The sequence below is a fragment of the Mustela nigripes genome, chromosome 5, assembly GCF_022355385.1.
Source record: "Mustela nigripes isolate SB6536 chromosome 5, MUSNIG.SB6536, whole genome shotgun sequence".
NCBI lineage: Eukaryota > Metazoa > Chordata > Mammalia > Carnivora > Mustelidae > Mustela > Mustela nigripes.
The window spans coordinates 91655526-91673638 of NC_081561.1; the positions used below are offsets into that span (position 1 = coordinate 91655526).

The 18113-nt window shown below is 39.1% G+C and overlaps 1 protein-coding gene across 1 annotated transcript; it reads left to right on the forward strand.

The window, feature by feature from the left end:
- Positions 1-1019: 1019 nt before the first annotated feature.
- On the forward strand, positions 1020-15518 carry LTV1 (LTV1 ribosome biogenesis factor). Its single transcript, XM_059400870.1, has 11 exons — positions 1020-1110; positions 2265-2396; positions 4473-4646; positions 8631-8718; positions 10153-10291; positions 10643-10898; positions 12292-12419; positions 13668-13807; positions 14087-14139; positions 14333-14533; positions 14650-15518. The coding sequence occupies exons 1-11, from the start codon at positions 1108-1110 to the stop codon at positions 14758-14760; spliced, it is 1425 nt and encodes a 474-aa protein (XP_059256853.1). The 5' UTR covers positions 1020-1107; the 3' UTR covers positions 14761-15518.
- The last annotated feature ends 2595 nt before the right edge of the window (positions 15519-18113 follow it).

Here is an 18113-nt window from a genome sequence, read left to right on the forward strand (position 1 = left end):
ACGTCCTGCACAAAGGAGTGTTAGGTATAATATCTGTTAGAAAGCATCATCCAAGACAATTTGTTTTCCTAATCTAAATTGTTTCCATAAGTTTTATTGTAATAAGAGTAATATTCCACAAATATCTATAGAGGTAATTAATAGGACGACATAAAGACGCAGTCCAAGATAACTCAGACATTTGGAAGAGGCCAGAGATTGGAAAGGGGAAACACCAATTTGAGGAAAGATCTGCTGATTTAACTATGAATGCATTACCACCCTCTTTGGCCACGGAAGTTATGAGAACGTGCCAACACCTGACTGAACCCTTCCTAAGAAGGGTCGATTATAGCCTATTTGCTTAAATCACGTTAAACCGTTGGACGAACGACTTGGAAGAAAATAAACATTAGTATCCTCCTTATAAGATAAGGTATGCAAACACCAAAGAGATTCCAAATATATTTTATTGGTTGAAATGCCTCTACTGTCAACAAAATCTCAGGGGTTTTGTTCACCCAATCTTTGAACAAACACCTGGTTAAGTATGGTGCAGCCTAGAATAGCGAGGCCTTGATCCTCCGTTGCTAAGGCAACCAATTCCCCGCCAGCCCCTAAGAGACGGTACCTCAGTGACCCCGGAGGGTGGACACCGTGTGTGTGTATGTGTGTGTGTGCATACAATTGTCATTGTCATTGGGGATGCTAAATATGTCGCCTCTGTTCTCGGTAGAGGGCGCTACAAAAGCAAGTTCCCCCCAGAAACAGCAACCCCGCTTCGCTCCTCACCGCCACAAAAGCGCCCACAACTCCGTTTCCCAATTTACTTAATTTTGGCCCGAAAAACCCCGCCCTCCCGGTGGTGAAAACAGCCCCACCTCCCAGTAGCTTCTCGCGAGCGTTGGACGATGAGAGCTGCGGGTAACTTCCGTCCGCGACCCCTCCAGCTCTTCGGCGATTGGCCCATTTCCACGGTCTGCGCTTAACTTCCTGTCCGGATCCCGGCGTTGCACGTGTGGTGCGGCCTAAGGACGCTGCCGGCAGCCGGGTCTCGCAGCGTTCGTGTGGTAGCGAGGAGGGTGCTGTCGTCGCCCTTGTCTGGGGCGAGCGTCGCACGGCTGCAACATGGTGAGCACGTCTTTGTTGTCTCGGGGACGGGGCGCTCTGGTTTTGCTGACGGCCGGGCTGGTTCCTCTGGTGCGAGTGGCTGCTGAGGGCGGGGACTGGGAGGGCTGGTCCGCAGGTGCGGGGAGGGGGCTCGCGGCCCAGTGCCTGCGTGTGGTCACCCGCACCACCCTGGGCATACTTTGCGTTTACAGTGCGTCTCCCACAGCCTAGCCTCCTTGGGGGCGTGGACAGAGGAGAATGGCTTCCTCTTTATCCCGAGGGGCCTAAAGAATCTGTGAACGCAGGACACGAGTGCACCACCTTGTGCTTCCTGAGACTTGGGTGGTTTCTCCAGACGTTGGAGTGGTAGTTGTCCGCTCATCTGTGTTTGCTCTGGGCAAAGGGAACTTGTGGGAGAGTCTAAGGTTGGGCCCAAAGCAAAAAAAAAAAAAAAAAGCTTTGCTTAACTGGGATGATGCTTTCTCACTTAGCAGGTCAAGTTGGGAAGGGTAGCGAGAGTGGCGAAAGAGATGATGAATCTTATTTAAATGAAGCTGTGTTGTCCTGGTTTCGTTTAATAGTCGGTGCAACAGGTGTGTCACTGCCTGAAATGGTCTTCCCCAGGTTTAACTGTGGCAGGTTATTTGTCCTTCTGCTACAGCCTGTCAGGGACCTTCTCTGAGCTGGCAGTATAAAGTAATCTTCAGACATTTGCAGATCGCTGTTTTCCTTACTTAAAATCATTTCTTTGGTGATTTGCTTGATAAGCATAGGGACTCCGACCTCATTGCTGTATCCCCAGCACCCAGACAGACTGAGGGGTTTGGAGGGGGGCGGAGTTGGGGTAGGGTGAGCCTGGTGGTGGGTATTATGGAGGGCACCTATTGTGTGGAGCACTGAGTCTGGTGCATAAACAATGAATTTTGGAACACTGAAAAAAATAAAGTTAAATTTAGAAAAAAGTTTAGCACAGTAAGTGCCATCAAATGTACATTGAAGGAAGGTGACTACAGATTTTGTCGAACATTGTTAATGTTGCCTATCATAAAAATGTAAGTTTTAGAAATCTGTTGATCCTTCACATAACTTACTGGAGGTTTGTATATGGATTATGGGTTTGTGTGTGTGTGTGTTTGTTTCCTTTGATAGCTTGTTCTGATTCTGTTCCTTTGAAGCCTCACAGGAAGAAAAAGCCTTTTATAGAAAAGAAGAAAGCTGTATCTTTTCACCTGGTCCACCGGAGTCAACGGGATCCTTTAGCAGCAGATGAAACTGCACCTCAGAGGGTTCTGTTACCCACACAGAAAGTAGGTCCTGTTTGTTAGCCAATAAGTTTGCAGGTAGACTGTCAGTAGTCCCTAAATAAATTGTTAGCTGCTATTCTCCAGCAACGGTGATCTTTTGGGTAACAAAATCTAGATTTTGTTACCCAAATTTAAAGTTTTTAGTAAATGTACTGATTTTTTGTCTTGCACGTTGGATTGAGAGAGTAAAGCATCTTTATTTAAATGAGCAAATATTGCACAATAATACTAAATATTTACTAAACCAGTTACAATTCTGCATGATATTTAGGGCATATCTCTGGTTTCGTTCCTTAAGATCCTGTCATTTCAAAAAATCATAGGTTACTGTTTGTGTCCTCATCACTCATCTCATGAAATGTAAAACATTAGAACTCATGAATTAGCTTTAGAAAATGCCACGAAGGGGCACCTGGGTGGCTTATTCATTAAGGGTCTGCCTTTGGCTCCGGTCATGATCCCAGGGTTCTGGGATTGAGCCCTGCCTTAGGCTCCCTGCTCAGGTGGGAAGCCCGCTTCTCCCTCTCCCTCTCCCACTACCTGCTTGTGTTCCCTCTCTCGCTGTCTCTCTCTCTGTCAAATAAATTTAAAAAAAGAAAGAAAAATGAAAGGAAATGCCAGGAAGCCTTTAAAATGTTGACGTGATAATTGTCAGAGTATTATTGTGGGCAAATTTGGAAGAAAGTCTTGGAGAACTTTGGCTATATTTAGCTTTTTTAGTAAAGCCTGTTTTTGTTGTATGTTGAGAAGTTTCTTTGCATATAAATACAAGAAATTGTACCTGATTTTCAAGACCCTTTAGTCTGTTAACTCTCCCAAGCACATGATAAAACCATGTGTGTTTCTTGGCTTGAAAATTTTTTTTTTAATTGAAGTGTACTTAGACATAGAATGTTCCATTAGTTTCAGGTGTACAGCATAGTGATTTGACATGTCTGTACATTACACTGTGCTCTCAAGTGTAGTTACTGCCTGTCACTATACAGTACTATTATAGTACTATTGGCTCTATTCCCTCTGCTGTATCTTTAATTTCCATGACTTATTCGTTACATAACTGGAAGCCTGTATCTCCTGCTCCCTCCACCTCTTTTGCCAATCCCCTCCCCCTTACTTGGCAGCCATCAGTCTTTTTTATTTTGTATTTATGGATCTGTTTCTTTCTTTTCTTTTGTTTTTTAAGATTTTATTTATTTATTTGAGGGAGAGAGTGTACACGAGAGCAAGCCAGCAGGAGAGGGAGAAACAGACCCCATGCTTGAGCAGGGTACCCAAGCCAGGGCTTGATCTCAGGACCCTGCGATCATGATCTGAGCGGAAGGCAGATGCTAGCTGACTGAACCACCCAGGTGCCCCTGTGGATCTGTTTCTGCTTGGTTTTGTTTGTTTGTTTGTTTGTTTTTAATGCCACATATAAGTGAAATCATATGATGTTTGTCTTTCTCTGACTTAGTTCACTGAGCACAATACCCTCTAGGTCCACCATGTCGCAGATGGCAAGATCTCACTCTTTATACGGCTAAGTAATATTTATGTGTGCGTTTATCCATTCATCTGTTAGTGGACACCTGGGTTGCTTTCATTTCTTAGCTGTTGTAAATAATGCTGCAGTAAACATAGGAGTCTATATATTTTTTCAGTCAGTGTTTTCATTTTCTTTGGGTGAATACTGGTGGAATTATTGGATTGTGTGCTATTCCTATTTTTAATTTTGGGGAGAACCTCCATTCTGTTTTCCATAGTGACTTGACGAACTTATATTCCCAGCAGCAGTGCACAAGTATTCCTTTTTTCCCCACATCCTCACTAACACTTTTTTTTTTTTCTTTCTGTCTTGTCTTAAATAGTTGCACAGAAATGTAGAAGCAGGAATTGTTTTCATTACATTTAAATTTTATATAGCACTCGTGTTCAGAAACTTTTTTTTTTTTTAAGTTTATCAAGAATTCTTTGTCTCATTTTTCTCAGCCAAAATGTTCTTGCGCCATCTGTGTCCTGTTCTGAAAGCTGTGTTCACTGGAAGGTTCCTCTGGCTTATGCTTGAAAGAGGTACTAATTCCATTTTGTTTATTATCCTAGATAAATGATGAAGAAAGGCGAGCAGAACAGAGGAAGTATGGTGTGTTCTTTGATGATGACTATGACTATCTGCAGCACCTGAAGGAACCATCTGGCCCCTCAGAACTTATTCCCATAAGTACTTCCAGTGCACCCGAAAGAAGAGATGAAAAAGAGGAAACTTTAGTAATTTCAGTAAGACTTCTTACCAGTATATTTGGGAGTGAATGAGAAAACCACTTATAAATCAAGATAACTGAGGCAAGAAATGGTATCAATCTTAAGAACACAAAAATAAGCCATGCCCTACTTAAAATTTTATATGTGTGTACATGTATGTACCATCAGGAGAGAGTAGGCTGCTTGTTCTCTGGTGGCAGCTGTCAAAAGAAGGCATCTTTGGGTGTCTGGGTGGTGCAGTCAGTTAAGTGTCTGACTTGGTTTTGGCTCAGGTAGTTATCTCAGTGTTGTGCTATCAAACCTCAAGTCAGGCTCAGTGGTGAGTGCAGAATCTGCTTTAACTCTCTTTCCCACCGCCTCCCTGCTCACATGCACTTGGGCTCTCTCTCTCAAATCCTTTTTTAAAAGTAGCAACCTTTAAAAAAAAAAAAAAAAAAAAAAAGTAGCAACCTTTGACAATGGTTAGAATTTTGACTAATAATTATGGTTATATTAGAACCTTTCAGTAGAAGAAAAGCAGCTGACATTGTGTATATTAACAACTATTCAATGTCATAAAGTGTCTCATAGATAGAACTTAATTTTTGCAGAATATTCATATCTTTAATAGTTGTAAAAAGCTGCAGGCTAACCCGGAGAATAGAAGCAGTATATTGTAATGAAGTTCCTGTGACTCTTCTCAACCAAAATGCAGTCAATTTAAATTTTTTCTTTGAGTATAAATGAGAGCACATATTTAATATGAAATTAATACTATTTATTTAAGCTTTTTTTTCCCGTGTTAATGTTAAAGATGCCCATGTCTTATGCCTTTATCTTTTTGTTTAGTATTAGTATACAGTAAATTTTCCTGTGAAGCTTCATACTTTTTATACTTAAAAAAAAAAAAAAAGTAGAAGATACTCATTTATTGGGTTTATTAACAAAAAAGAGCTAAAAAGGGCATCAATTTCTCCCACTTCTCATCCTCCACTCCTCTCATGATCTAGGCATTCTTTTCTTCAGGGAAGTAAAATCATAGCTTCTCCAGTCTATAGTTTGTTGCTTACGGGGAGTCAAAAGGGCTAGGTTTCAGGGTATTATCCCAAAGGAAGGTAATGAATGCAGCTGTTCCCTCACTCCCTAGATTGTAGCTCTCTTGTAAGGCTTGTGTATCCCATTCCTACATCTCTGTCATAACAACCAGCTTCTGTACTCTTCTTTCCCTAGGTGACACTATCAGGAGTAGGATGTGTATCTTAGAGGCTCACCTCCTTCCAAGACTCAGGGAGGGGAGAGTGTCCAATCGTTGTTCAACTTTATCTTAGGGAGATAAGTCTTAATGAAGTTATAAGATTCTTCTGGCTGAATTGTATTGGCTTTTGAAAGATTAGCTTTTAATAATTAATTCATTTTGGGTAAAGATAATCACTATTTAGTTGGCTTTTTAATACAAAAAGGCTCTTAAATGGACACTTCCGTGATGTTTATAAGGCTGAGAGAATGATGTTTAAAAACAAAAATGCCATCAGTTTTCTGTAGCATGATGAAAAACTATGGATGAGTCCATGTGCTTTTTTTGACTTCAGAGTAATTTGAAACCACCAGAATTGAGTAAACTAGAAATATTGAATAAACTCTAGAAACAAAATAAAGCAGTACAGAAATAAGCAGTCCAACTGTCACATGAAAGAAAGCAGGTACCAACATGGTAGAAAGCAGTTGGGCAAACTCAGCAGAGTTCAGAACTACTGCAAGTAAAAAACATTTCTTTTTTAAAAAATAGTCACTATCTAAACTGAATTGTGTATGGTTCTTTTGACTGTTTTTCAAGATTTGATAAAGATCACCAAAGGTAAATTTACTAAACACAAACTGATCTTTCCTTTTTTAAATAACCGTACATTCCAAGGATAGATAATCACAGAATATTTTTAAGACGAGGCAAAGCAGTGGGATGCCTGGGTGGCTCAGTCATGATTTCGACTCAGGTCAGGATCCTCAGGATTGTGAGACGGAGCCCCCACACTGCTCTCTGAACTGAGTATGGAGCCTGCTTGGGATTCTTTCCCCCTGTTTCTCCCCTCCCTGCTAGTGCGTGCACATTCTCTCTTTCTCCTCTCAAAAAAAAACAGCAAAACAAAATTGCGTATTTTGTAATTTTTAATAATATACCAAGAATTAAATTGTGTACTTTAATTGGCTGAATTGTATGGTTACATTAATTCCATCTCACTAAAACTCTTAAAAAAAAAAAACAAACCAACAACAACATTATAGTGGAAAACCAGATCTTTTGCTATGCTTATGCCCCCAAGAAACACATTTTGGAAGCTAGGTTTGCTGGCTGTGCATTCCTCTACATAGCTTTTCAGTCGTGCTCCCCAGAAGCTTCCAATTCCACATGCTGCATGAGCCAGTAAGAAATACATCTCAGCTTTCTGCCTGCTTCTAGACCGAGGATGAGGTGGGTGGTGAGGTGCAAGAGATAGGTAACGTGGTAACCCTTACATTGGTAACTGGTTGATAAGATCACACTAAAGCATAAGGATCAGTCAGAAAATATGTGCCAGCACATACTGAGGTGTATTGTGTATGGTGTGAAGAATGAAGGGATTTACCCAAAGGAAAGTTCTAGAAGAGTGGTCAAGAAGTGCTTCATGGAGGAGGGAGGAACTGATTTGGGCCCTAAAGGGTGGGTTGTATTGAAGCAGGAAGGAAACATTCCAGTCAGAAGGGACATAGGTAGTAGTGTGGATCATAGTGTCTGGCATATGTGTGCTCCATAAATCACTTTGAATTATTCCATGATGTGAGGAATTGGATGTGATTTACATGGATGCAGTATTATTAAGTAATAGTAATAGATTTGGATGTATAGAATAGTAAGTAGGCCTTGATTGTATAGACTTTGAAAATCAGGAGTGAAAAATCAAAACCTGTTATAAGTTCAAGAAGGTCACAAAATAAAGGAGTTTTAATCTGGAAGTGATAAGAAGGTTGGATTAGGTACAGACTGTCTAAACAGTGGTGGTAATAATCTGTGTCTTGGTTAGCCATGAGTACGATGGTGCCCAAAAGACTTACGTGCAATCACAGTACACAAGAGAGTTCAAAGGGCTATGGAGATGGAGAGAAATGATTTATGACCACCCCGGGATTTAAGATGGCCAATTCAGAGAAATGCTGTGCCTTTACCAGAGATTGGCATGTTATCTCATTTTACGAGGGATAAGGTTAAATTTTGAAACTTGAGGAGAGTGGCATTACAAAACCTGGATTTGAATCCCAGAACCTCACTTAATGACTAGTTTCAGGTAGGCATGGCATTTGACCTTTCTTAGCTTTTATTGACTATCACATGCAGATATCCCACAAGGATTAAATGGAGTAATGTGCTGGAGGAGGCTTTGTGAAGTATTCCAGGGGATCCGTTTGTGAAAGGATGATAAGATATACAAGTTTCAAATATTTTACTGGAGTGCAAGTGAGTGAGAAGGCAGAACTTAGTTGCATTCGTTTTTCGAGAACTGCTAAAACAAATTACCACACCTTACCACTGGGTGGCTTAAAACAACAGAAATTTATTCTCACAGCTCTGGAGGCCAGAAGTCTGAAGGTAAGCTTTCCGCAGTGTTGCTTCCATTGTGGGGGCTCAGGGCAAGAACAGTGTCCTTCACCTATCTCCTCACTTTCAGTGGCTGCCAGAAATCCCTTATGTTCCTCGGCTTGTAGATCCATCACTCCAGTCTGCTCTTGTCTTCATGTGGCATTCTCCACGTGTTTCTTTGTGTCATCACATGGCCTTGTTACAGGGACACACTAGTCTTTATGGATTATGGCCCACCGTTATCCACTGTCATCTCATTTTAACTAATTACATCTGCAAGGATCCTGTTCCCAAATAAGGTCACATTCTGAGCTGCTGGGTGGACATGAATTTTGGGGAGGACACTTCAATCCAGTATAGTAGGTCAGAAGTATTTCTCAATCTAACCATTGTGTAATTTCTCTTTTAAGACCACGGGAATTAAATTGCCTTCATCGGTATTTGCATCAGAGTTTGAGGAAGATGTTGGATTGTTGAATAAAGCAGCTCCTGTTTCAGGTGTGCTTAATTTCTTAAGCTTTTCAAGTGACTTGATATGTTTTACAAAAAGGAAAGTTTAGCAATGGGAGTTTTTCTCTCTCTAATAAAGTGTTAAAACAATTGAGATGTCTGAATTTAGATTAGAGATTATTCAGAAGGGATGAGTGATCGGGATTCCTTTTTTATTGCCGTCAAGTTTTTAGTCTTTAGAGTTTCTGTTTGGAGAGTGAAGTGGGAAAATTGGTTTTGGGTCAAGTAGGGGAAGTTTAACCTTGACCTAACCTCTTAAAGAGGAAACAACAGTATTTGCTTAGCCTTAACATACGTATAGACTTCATCTCCTTTCAGAATTTCTCCGTAGAGTCTAATATTTTATAGAAGTCCATTTTACCATCTGTTCCAGATAAACTGAAAAATTGTTTGGAGTGTTTTGGTTTGTTTGTTGGGTTTTTTGTAGTATTAACATTGTATTTTAGAACAAACACAGAAGTGATGTTTGGTTAATTATTAAGCAATATTTGCCACATAGCATTCATTCTTTTATTCATTCTGTAGATTTTTGAGTTAGCACTCCATGATGGGGTCTCGGGTTAAATCAGAATAAAGCATAATCCCTGACCTCAAGGAATATATCATCAATTGGGAAGGATAGACAATAAATACGAAATTACGATTACAGTTCAAATGAATAAATAATGGTTAGTTAATAGTGGGAAAGGTGTCCTGGAGAAAATGGTGTCTAAATTAATTTCTTAGGTAGAAAGTAGGTGGATAAAGGAGGGTAGGGTGGGGAGGAGAGAATATTCCAAAAAGGAAACTGTATGTGCAGAATTGAGAGAACATGAGTAGGAAATCACATTTTAGCATGCCTAGAGTGGTAAGAATTAATATGAAACGAGGCTGGAGAGTCGAGCAGTGACCATGTTATGAAAGATGTTGGAAGCATGTCGGTTTACAAAGTTGAAGTATTCTGTGGATTCTGTTTTTACACACAAAAGACCATGGCTGAAGAAACAGTTTTGGGATTTATTAAAATCTCCTAGCCTGGAAAAACAGTTCACCAAGCTACACATGCTTAATTTGGGTTACTTCTAATAGGTGAATTTAAAGCCCAGATTCTTCCTGCAGGTGAAAACCTTGAATTTTACTAAGTAGACACAGTATAATTTTGCAGATCTATAATGCAAGAGTTTTTACAATTGGGTACTAAAACCAGAGATGTTATTTTCCCCCTATTTTATTTTCTTATAGTCGTCCCTCTCTGTTCCTCGCTAGACCAAACTTGAAGTTTTTAATCATTTTTTAATTCTCTGTACCTAAGTAGAATGCAGCATATAATAGGTACTCAGTTAATAGTAAGTAAATCAGTTTAGGTAATAGGTACTCAGTTATGGTAAGTAAAGGAATCATGTTTTCTTAGGAATTACTGCTCACTTTTTGTTTTCCTTCTAGGACCTCGGCTGGATTTTGATCCTGACATTGTTGCAGCCCTTGATGATGATTTTGACTTTGATAATCCAGATAACGTGCTTGAAGATGATTTTATTCTTCAGGCCAATAAGCCAACAGAAGAAAACAGAACAGATACACAGTACGTGGGGTTTCTTTTGAATCAGGGATGACCTGACTGTTGCTTTTTCAGTAGAATGGTACCTAACTGGAACCAGTTTTTTAGAGCATTTAGTGTTTGACTTTTGTATTTCAGAGCAGAAAATGTGAAACTTGAGGTCTTTACAAACCAACAATAGGTGGGGCTAAAGTCCAACTTGCCTGATAGCTGGTTTATTACTTTTCAAGCCATACCAGACAGGTCAAGCAGCACAGCTGTTCCTGCCTAAACAGGAATCCTCCCTGAAATACCCTCAAATTTTAGTTGTGTAAAGTCATTTGGTTCTGTTGTTTCTCAAGTTGTTTTGACAGTTAATTTATGACTCTGGCTTAGGAAATCTGAGGCCGAAGATGACAGTGAGTGGGAAGACATGGATGATGAGAAGGAAAGAGGTGGTGATGACGATAACTATGGCTCTGCGGGCTCATCAGATGAGACCATGTCTATCCCTGGAAAACCTCCTGGGACTGTAGAAAATCACTTATTCTGGGAAGAGGAAACAAAAAGCCGCTTTACTGAGTATTCTATAACATCCTCAGTCATGAGGAGAAATGAACAGCTGACTCTTCATGATGAGAGATTTGAGAAGGTAAGGTCCCCAGATAAGAGGCCTTTTAATACAAGTTCCTGGTAAATTTCATATGACCTTAGAACTCAAAGCCAGAACTTTCAGCATTAGAAAGAGCTTATGTCTTATTAAAGCAGACCATAAAACCATCCTAGTTTTAATTCTGTAAAGAATGCATATAGGTCAGAGATGACTAATGTAATCTCTGGACTTTCTTCAGAGAGATTTGACATTTTGATTCTGAACCTCTGACTCCAGTCCCCAAGATTATGCTGTTTTCCTCGGGCATTGGTCTGAGCATAAACAAAATTCCATTGCCTTCAGTTTTTTGTGTGTGTTTGCTCACTGACATATCCCAAGGTCTGACATGGTGTCTGGCATATGATAAGAATTCAGAGCATTCAGTAAATGATGAATGAATGAATGAATGGTTTCCTTCAAGGTGAATCTAAAGGATTCTAATTTTGCTACCTTTTCACTAAGTACTAGTAGGCAAACTATTACAGATAACTTCACTCTTCAGGAGTCACCATCACCCCCTTTTTACCCTTAACATTCCAGAAATACAGTATACATCTAAACAAGAATGAAATTTTATTTATTTTTTACTTTATTTTTTTAAGTAGGCTCCAAGCCCACTCTGGGGCTTGAATTCAACCACCCTGAGATCAAGAGTTGCATGTCCTACCTACTGAGCCAGGCAGGCATCCCTGAAATAAAGTACATTTAAAGGAGACTGCTTAGGTATATGGTCTTTTACTTCAAATAATCAGTGAATTTAAAAGCATCTGTAAAATATTCCGAGGTAAAGATTTCTAGGTAGCTTTGTCCTCTAAGCTGAACAGAATGATTGCCTTGCACTTTCCTATTAATTTGGGGCACCTGGGTGGCTCAGTCACTTAAGCGTCCAACTCTTGATTTCAGCTCAGGTCACAATCCCAAGTTGAGCTGGGCTCTACGCTCAGCGGGGAGTCTGCTTGAGATTCTCCCTCTCTTGTCTCTCCCTCACCCTGCTTGTGCTCTTTCTCCCTCTAAAATAAATAAATCTTTCCCCCCAAAATGGCAGCCTATTTTTAGGCTAAATATAAGTCTTAAAGTACTGGGTAGAATGTTTTCCACATTCTGTTGTCATGGTGCTAATCCCTGCTAATATTGTAATGGTAGTTATGATATCCAAGGTAGTGCTTAAGTACTGTGGAGCAGTAAAATTAATGTAAAAATCAGGGTTCCTGGCTGGCTCAGTTGATGAAGCATGTGACTTAATCGTGTGGTTGGGAACTTAAGCCCCACTTTGGGTGTAGATATCACTTAAAAGAATAAAATCTTTAAAAAAAGATGAACATAAAAATAACATTTTAAATGTTATAGTCTTAATACATTAATTTTCGTGGCATCTTTTCCCTCTGCATTCAAGTTTTATGAGCAATATGATGATGATGAAATTGGAGCTCTGGATAATGCTGAATTGGAAGGTTGCATTCAAGTAGACAGCAGTCGCTTAGAGGAAGTCTTGAATGACTACTACAAAGAGAAGGCAGAGAAGTACGATGACTTTTCTTGTTTATTTGCTTTTTTGCATTTTTAAATAAAGTCTGTATTTGGACATCTGAATCTAGAAAATTATCCAGTCACAATCTATATTAAGAAAATGGTATGTTTGGGGTCTCCTTGGTGGCCCAGTGTGTTAGGCAGCTGTCTTCAGCTCAGGTCCTGGAATCGAGTTCCTGCTGAGCAAGGAGCCTGTTTCTCCCTGTGCCTGCCATTCCCCCTCCTTGTGCTCTCTCACTTTCTGACAAATCTTGAAAAAGAAGAAAATTGTATGTTTTCCGTCAGTTTTGACTCACATTTTGATGTTACGATTCTGAACCTAATTGTAACAAATGGGAACCTCCTGAGAACCACTTCCTCTATTGCTCTCACCTAAGAGAGTGGAAGAGCTAGGGTTAGAATTAGGAGTATAAGGTCACATTCCACTTGGAGAGTGAGGTGGTGCTTTTTAGCCTCTTTGACTGAAAAGTTAGTCTGACTTCTAATTATATACACTCTCTTCATCTTCTTAAAATGTCAGGTATTCTGAGTTGGTATTTATGGCACATAGAAAGATAAGAGTTTGTTTCTCCAGCCATATTAGCATAATTTTACAGCCAAATGCTTGACAAATCAGGTCAGCATCCATATTGAGGTGATTTTTCTGTAAGAAACTAATGAGGTGTTTACATTTGCTGGAAGGGTCTGATACTCCACGATTATCGTTGTTTGCAGATTCTACAGTAGGACAAGGGCTATGTATTTTGAGTAGATATGTGACTACTTTGAAGAGACAGATCAGGTAATACTTTTTTTTTTTTTTTAAGATTTTATTTATTAGAGTATGAGAGAGAGCATGAGAGGGGAGAAGGTCAGAGGGAGAAGCAGACTCCCCATGGAGCTGGGAGCCCAATGCAGGATTCAGTCCCAGGACTCTGGGATCATGACCTGAGCTGAAGGCAGTCACTTAAGCAACTGAGCTACCCAGGTGCCCTGGGGAATACTTTTTGAGGCTTTAAAAAAAAAAAAAAAAATTTTTTTTTAGGAAAGTTGCCATCTTGTTCTTGTATTAGAGCCCTGCAAAGATCCCTTTTCTGTCAGTGGAATGAATGTGCTGGAAGGTCAAGTTGGGGCTGGGGAGAGCTAGGATTTTTTCTAAATGCTATATTTCCATAGCTTTCAAGTACACCTTTAGTAACAGTATAATAATGCGTGGGTTTTTTTCCCCTCTTCTGTCTCCATTTTTGAAAACTCAACCACAAGTTGTGTAAAACTGAATACTCTTGAACCCTTCGAGGATCAGGACTTGTTAATGAATGAACTTGATGGGTCTGAGGAGGAAGAGGTTATTACTGTAGTTCTTGAAGAAGCCAAAGAGAAGTGGGATTGTGAATCTATTTGTAGTAAGTATTGTAGTGTCCATTTTACTGCAAAAGGTAGAGTTTTTTTTTAAGTATTAAGTGTATCAATTATTTGAAAATGTATATGCTTTGTGAAAATGATTTGGAAGACATAATACTCCCATCACTAAGTTGCAAACAATTTAAAAACATTTAGAAGAGACACTCCATTATTTTGAACTATGAAAACACCAAAGTTGGGGATATAGTAGGAACTCAGTAATGCTTTGCTGAATTGAAAGTATACTCATGGTACATGTTTTTTTTTTTTTTTTTTTAAAGGTACATACTCAAATTTATATAACCATCCACAACTTATCAAGTATCAACCAAAGGTAAGTCCTAGGGTCCTGAGCTCTTTGAAGTACGCAATGCAGGTAATGGCATGTACAAATTATTTTCTCACAGTGGCTGTATCCCTTCATGGCTGGCAGCACTATTAGAAAAAGCAAGAACAGTGTGTCATTAGTGAACTGTTTTTTGATAGGAATGGGAAATGACCTTAGTATGATTTTATCTTTATTTCAGCCCAAACAAATCCGAATATCTTCTAAAACAGGAATACCTCTCAATGTCTTACCTAAGAAAGGACTCACAGCAAAACAAGTTGAACGAATGCAGATGATTAATGGCAGTGATCTGCCAAAGGTGTCAACCCAACCTCGATCTAAAAATGAAAGCAAAGAAGATAAAAAAGCAAGGAAGCAAGCTATAAAAGAAGAGCGCAAGGTAATGGGAGATGTACAAAGAGCTTGTGGCAGGCGGGTGGTCGTGGAAATTTTCTTCTGTAAAGTTAATCTTCATCAGTTTAAAGATTTGAGTAACACTAATGTGTTCTTACACAGGAACGGAGAGTGGAGAAGAAAGCTAACAAATTAGCCTTCAAGCTGGAAAAAAGAAGGCAGGAACAGGAGCTCTTAAACTTGAAGAAGAATGTTGAGGGGCTAAAACTATGACAGTAGAACATTTGGGATAAGGTGCCTAACCCCCTGGGGCTCCTCATTATGTTCAGTATTGAACAAGGATCTTCAAAGAGATAAAATTATTTAATCTGCCATTTTTACTGGCAGGTATTTATACCACCAGGTTTTCTCTGCCATCTGTCTTGTAAATATTGTAACATTTTTAAAACTTAATATTATAAGCTTAGAATTTGCTCTGAAATAAATGATTTCACAAATGTGAAATGTTTGGATGAGTTTAAGGAAAACATCTTCATAACATAAATGGAATTGGTGTATTCTTCATTTATTTGTATGATTGTCCCAGCTGTCTTTGCAGATGTTCTCAAATAGTTCTTTGAAACCTTTCCACTCCTTTTCAGGAGTTAAGTGGTTTAATTTGCTGTATGTAGAAAAGTGACCCCATTAAACTCCATTTTGAAATTCTGAGTGGTTTAACAGTTTTCCTGAGGAGATTCCACTGGTAGGAACTAAGTTTCCCCCTGCTGTATGCAAAGGGCTGTTTCAAAAGGATGGTAAAAATGAGTATTAGGATTGTTGGGACTCAATTACTGGATGACTTACTTTTGGATTTTAGGAAGAGCGAAGACAGGAAGCAGAAGCAGAAATCAAGAAAATGTCCTTGGCTTCAGTGAGTACCTGGCTCAAAATCAGAAATATTTACTTTAGTTTAAACTAGAAAGTTTGTCTTTTCAACATTATTTAATGCTTGGAACCATTCATATTTGATTAAAAGATGTAGTTGAAATTTTTCTTGTTTTTGGAGAGGTTTGTTTGGTGTGTTTTGGGGTTTTTTTTTTTTTTTTTTTTTTCCCTGTAAACTTTTTCAAGGTTCAAGCAATGACGCCATCACAATTGTTAATTATTTGGTAAACTGTGACTCCCCTGCAACAGATGAGTTGTTAGTGACCCTTGTTCATGTGTCCATGACTAATGTGTTGCTATCTGACTGTTCTGGGGAAGAACAAAAAACAAAAACTGGACACTGTTGGTCTAAGTTGGGAACAGAATGGCTGAGGCAGAACCATTTTTAGCTGGTGAGCTGTATTTGATAACTGAATTATTAGAAAGTGTCTTCTATAATTGATTTGAATATGACTTTTCCAAAGTTGGTGGGTATTACCTTGTTCTCTTTGTCTTAAATTACAAATCCAAGTAATTCCAGGATTTTTAAGAGTGAAAAACAGTAGCATTAGGTATTCAACTGGCATTGCTACAAAAAACTCAGCTGAAGAGCCTGTCATTATAGAAGTGGAATCTAACTGGGGAGTATATATTTAAATGCTGATCTGTAGAAGCAAAGGGTCAAATGATGGTTTGTGTTAATATTGTGAATGTATTAAATCTTGAGAAGGTTGACCATTTATTTTGGTAGCTCTCTCAGCTGAAGGTTCTTAAAACCAGCAAGAATCTTAAAGACTTGGAAGATGTTGATGCTATTCAAATTCCTTCTTAGGAACTTCTAATATCACTTAGCCTATACAAAGGGTTTAAATCAGCACATTATATATTTTACAGTCAAGGAAAGGTAATTATGAGCCATGTGTTTTACCGAAGCATTATTGTGATTTAAACAGGCTATCCTCCAGATTTAAAGTTCTTAATTTTATTCTGGAAAACAAACTTTACATATTCTGATTTATTTTGTAGAATTTTGGAGTATTTACAGTTTGAGTTGTCTCTAACAATGGTTAGGAACTTAACATAAGACCCTGGCAAATGTTTGGAAGTCCAGAGCATTAAGAAGGTTTTGCCTTCATGGACTGCATCTTCTGAGGAGGCAGGGTGTTTACAGCAAAATCTAACTAGCAACACCAAGTCACTCAGAAGGACCACTGGAAATGAGGGTCTAGGTATTTACTTTCCCCCTGGACTGCTCTTACTGCAAATTATGTGTCCTCAGGGTTGGTGTTCAGTTGTCACCTCCACTATAAACTTTCACCTGAGCATGTAAAGATAGCAACATCCCTCCCTTGCATTTTTAAAGCTTCTTCCCTGCTTTATGGTCTCCATGGCAATTTTGCCATCTGAGCTGTATCTTGTTATTCAGTCTTCTCTCAGAACAAACTGAGGGCAGGTAATTTTTATTTACTGCTTTATCCCCATGCCAATAGTTCCTGGTATTTGGTAAATGATTACTGGGTAGTATGTAAATGAATGGATAGGGAAGAGATTTCACCAAAGAATTGCTTAAACTTGAAACAGTGGGACTTAGAATCAATGTTAGCTAAGAGAAAGAAGGCTTAAGGCACAAAGTCATAAAGAATTTGCCTGCTGTGGCTTAAGCATCTCTTTTGTATGAGAACTTAATACTTGTTGTAAAAATCACTTTTTTAGATATTTTAGAGCTTTTTTTGGTGTGTAAGTCTGAGTATCAAAAGCCATCATTATTTGTGTATATTAACTGTGGTCCATTGTATCTACACCTCATTGTGACATCATCAAATGATCTCAAGTGAAGGACAGCCCCAGCCATCTTGTAGATTTACTGTTGCATTATCACTACATTTATGTTGTTTTTTCCTGTGTGTTGCTTATTAAAGTGAAGCGTCAAGAGAAGGTAAAAATTCTAATGGCATTACATTTTAATTGCTGAACTTATACAAGAATGTATAATAATAAACTTATACAATAAACTTGTACAAGAATGTATAATAAAACAAGGACATTGCATTATTCAAGTTAAGAAATAGAACATAGAAGCCACCAGTGGTTCCATCCTCAGTTTCATTCCACTCTTTCACCTTAGGAACTCTTAAGTACTACTTAGATTATATTAATCATCAGCTGTATGATACTCCTTTTTTTTTTTTTAATTGATATGTATTATTTGTTTCAAGGGTACAGGCCTGTGGTTCATCAGTCTTACACAACACTCAGTGCTCACCATAAGACATACCCTCTCCAGTGTCCATCACCCAGCCACCCCATCCCTTCACCCTCCTCCCTTCCAGCGACCCTCAGTTTGTATGGTATTCCTAAGCGCAGTATCTTGTTTAGTTGTGAAACACAAATCTGGCTTTATAAGGGCAATATTTACTAGCAGATGATGAAGGTGTCCTTGAGCTGAATAGTCTCTGAGCTGAATATCAGCTTCTAGATTTTTTTTTTTAAGAATTTATTTATTTATTTATTTGACAGAGAGAAATCACAAGTAGGCAGAGAGGAGGGAAGCAGGCTCCCACTGAGCAGAGGCCCGATGTGGGGCTCGATCCCAGGACCCTGAGATCATGACCTGAGCCGAAGGCAGAGGCTTTAACCCACTGAGCCACCCAGGCACCCCTCAGTTTCTAGATTTTAAAAGAGCCCCAGGAGGAGACATTGAGCCTGGTGATGGAGTTCTAGGG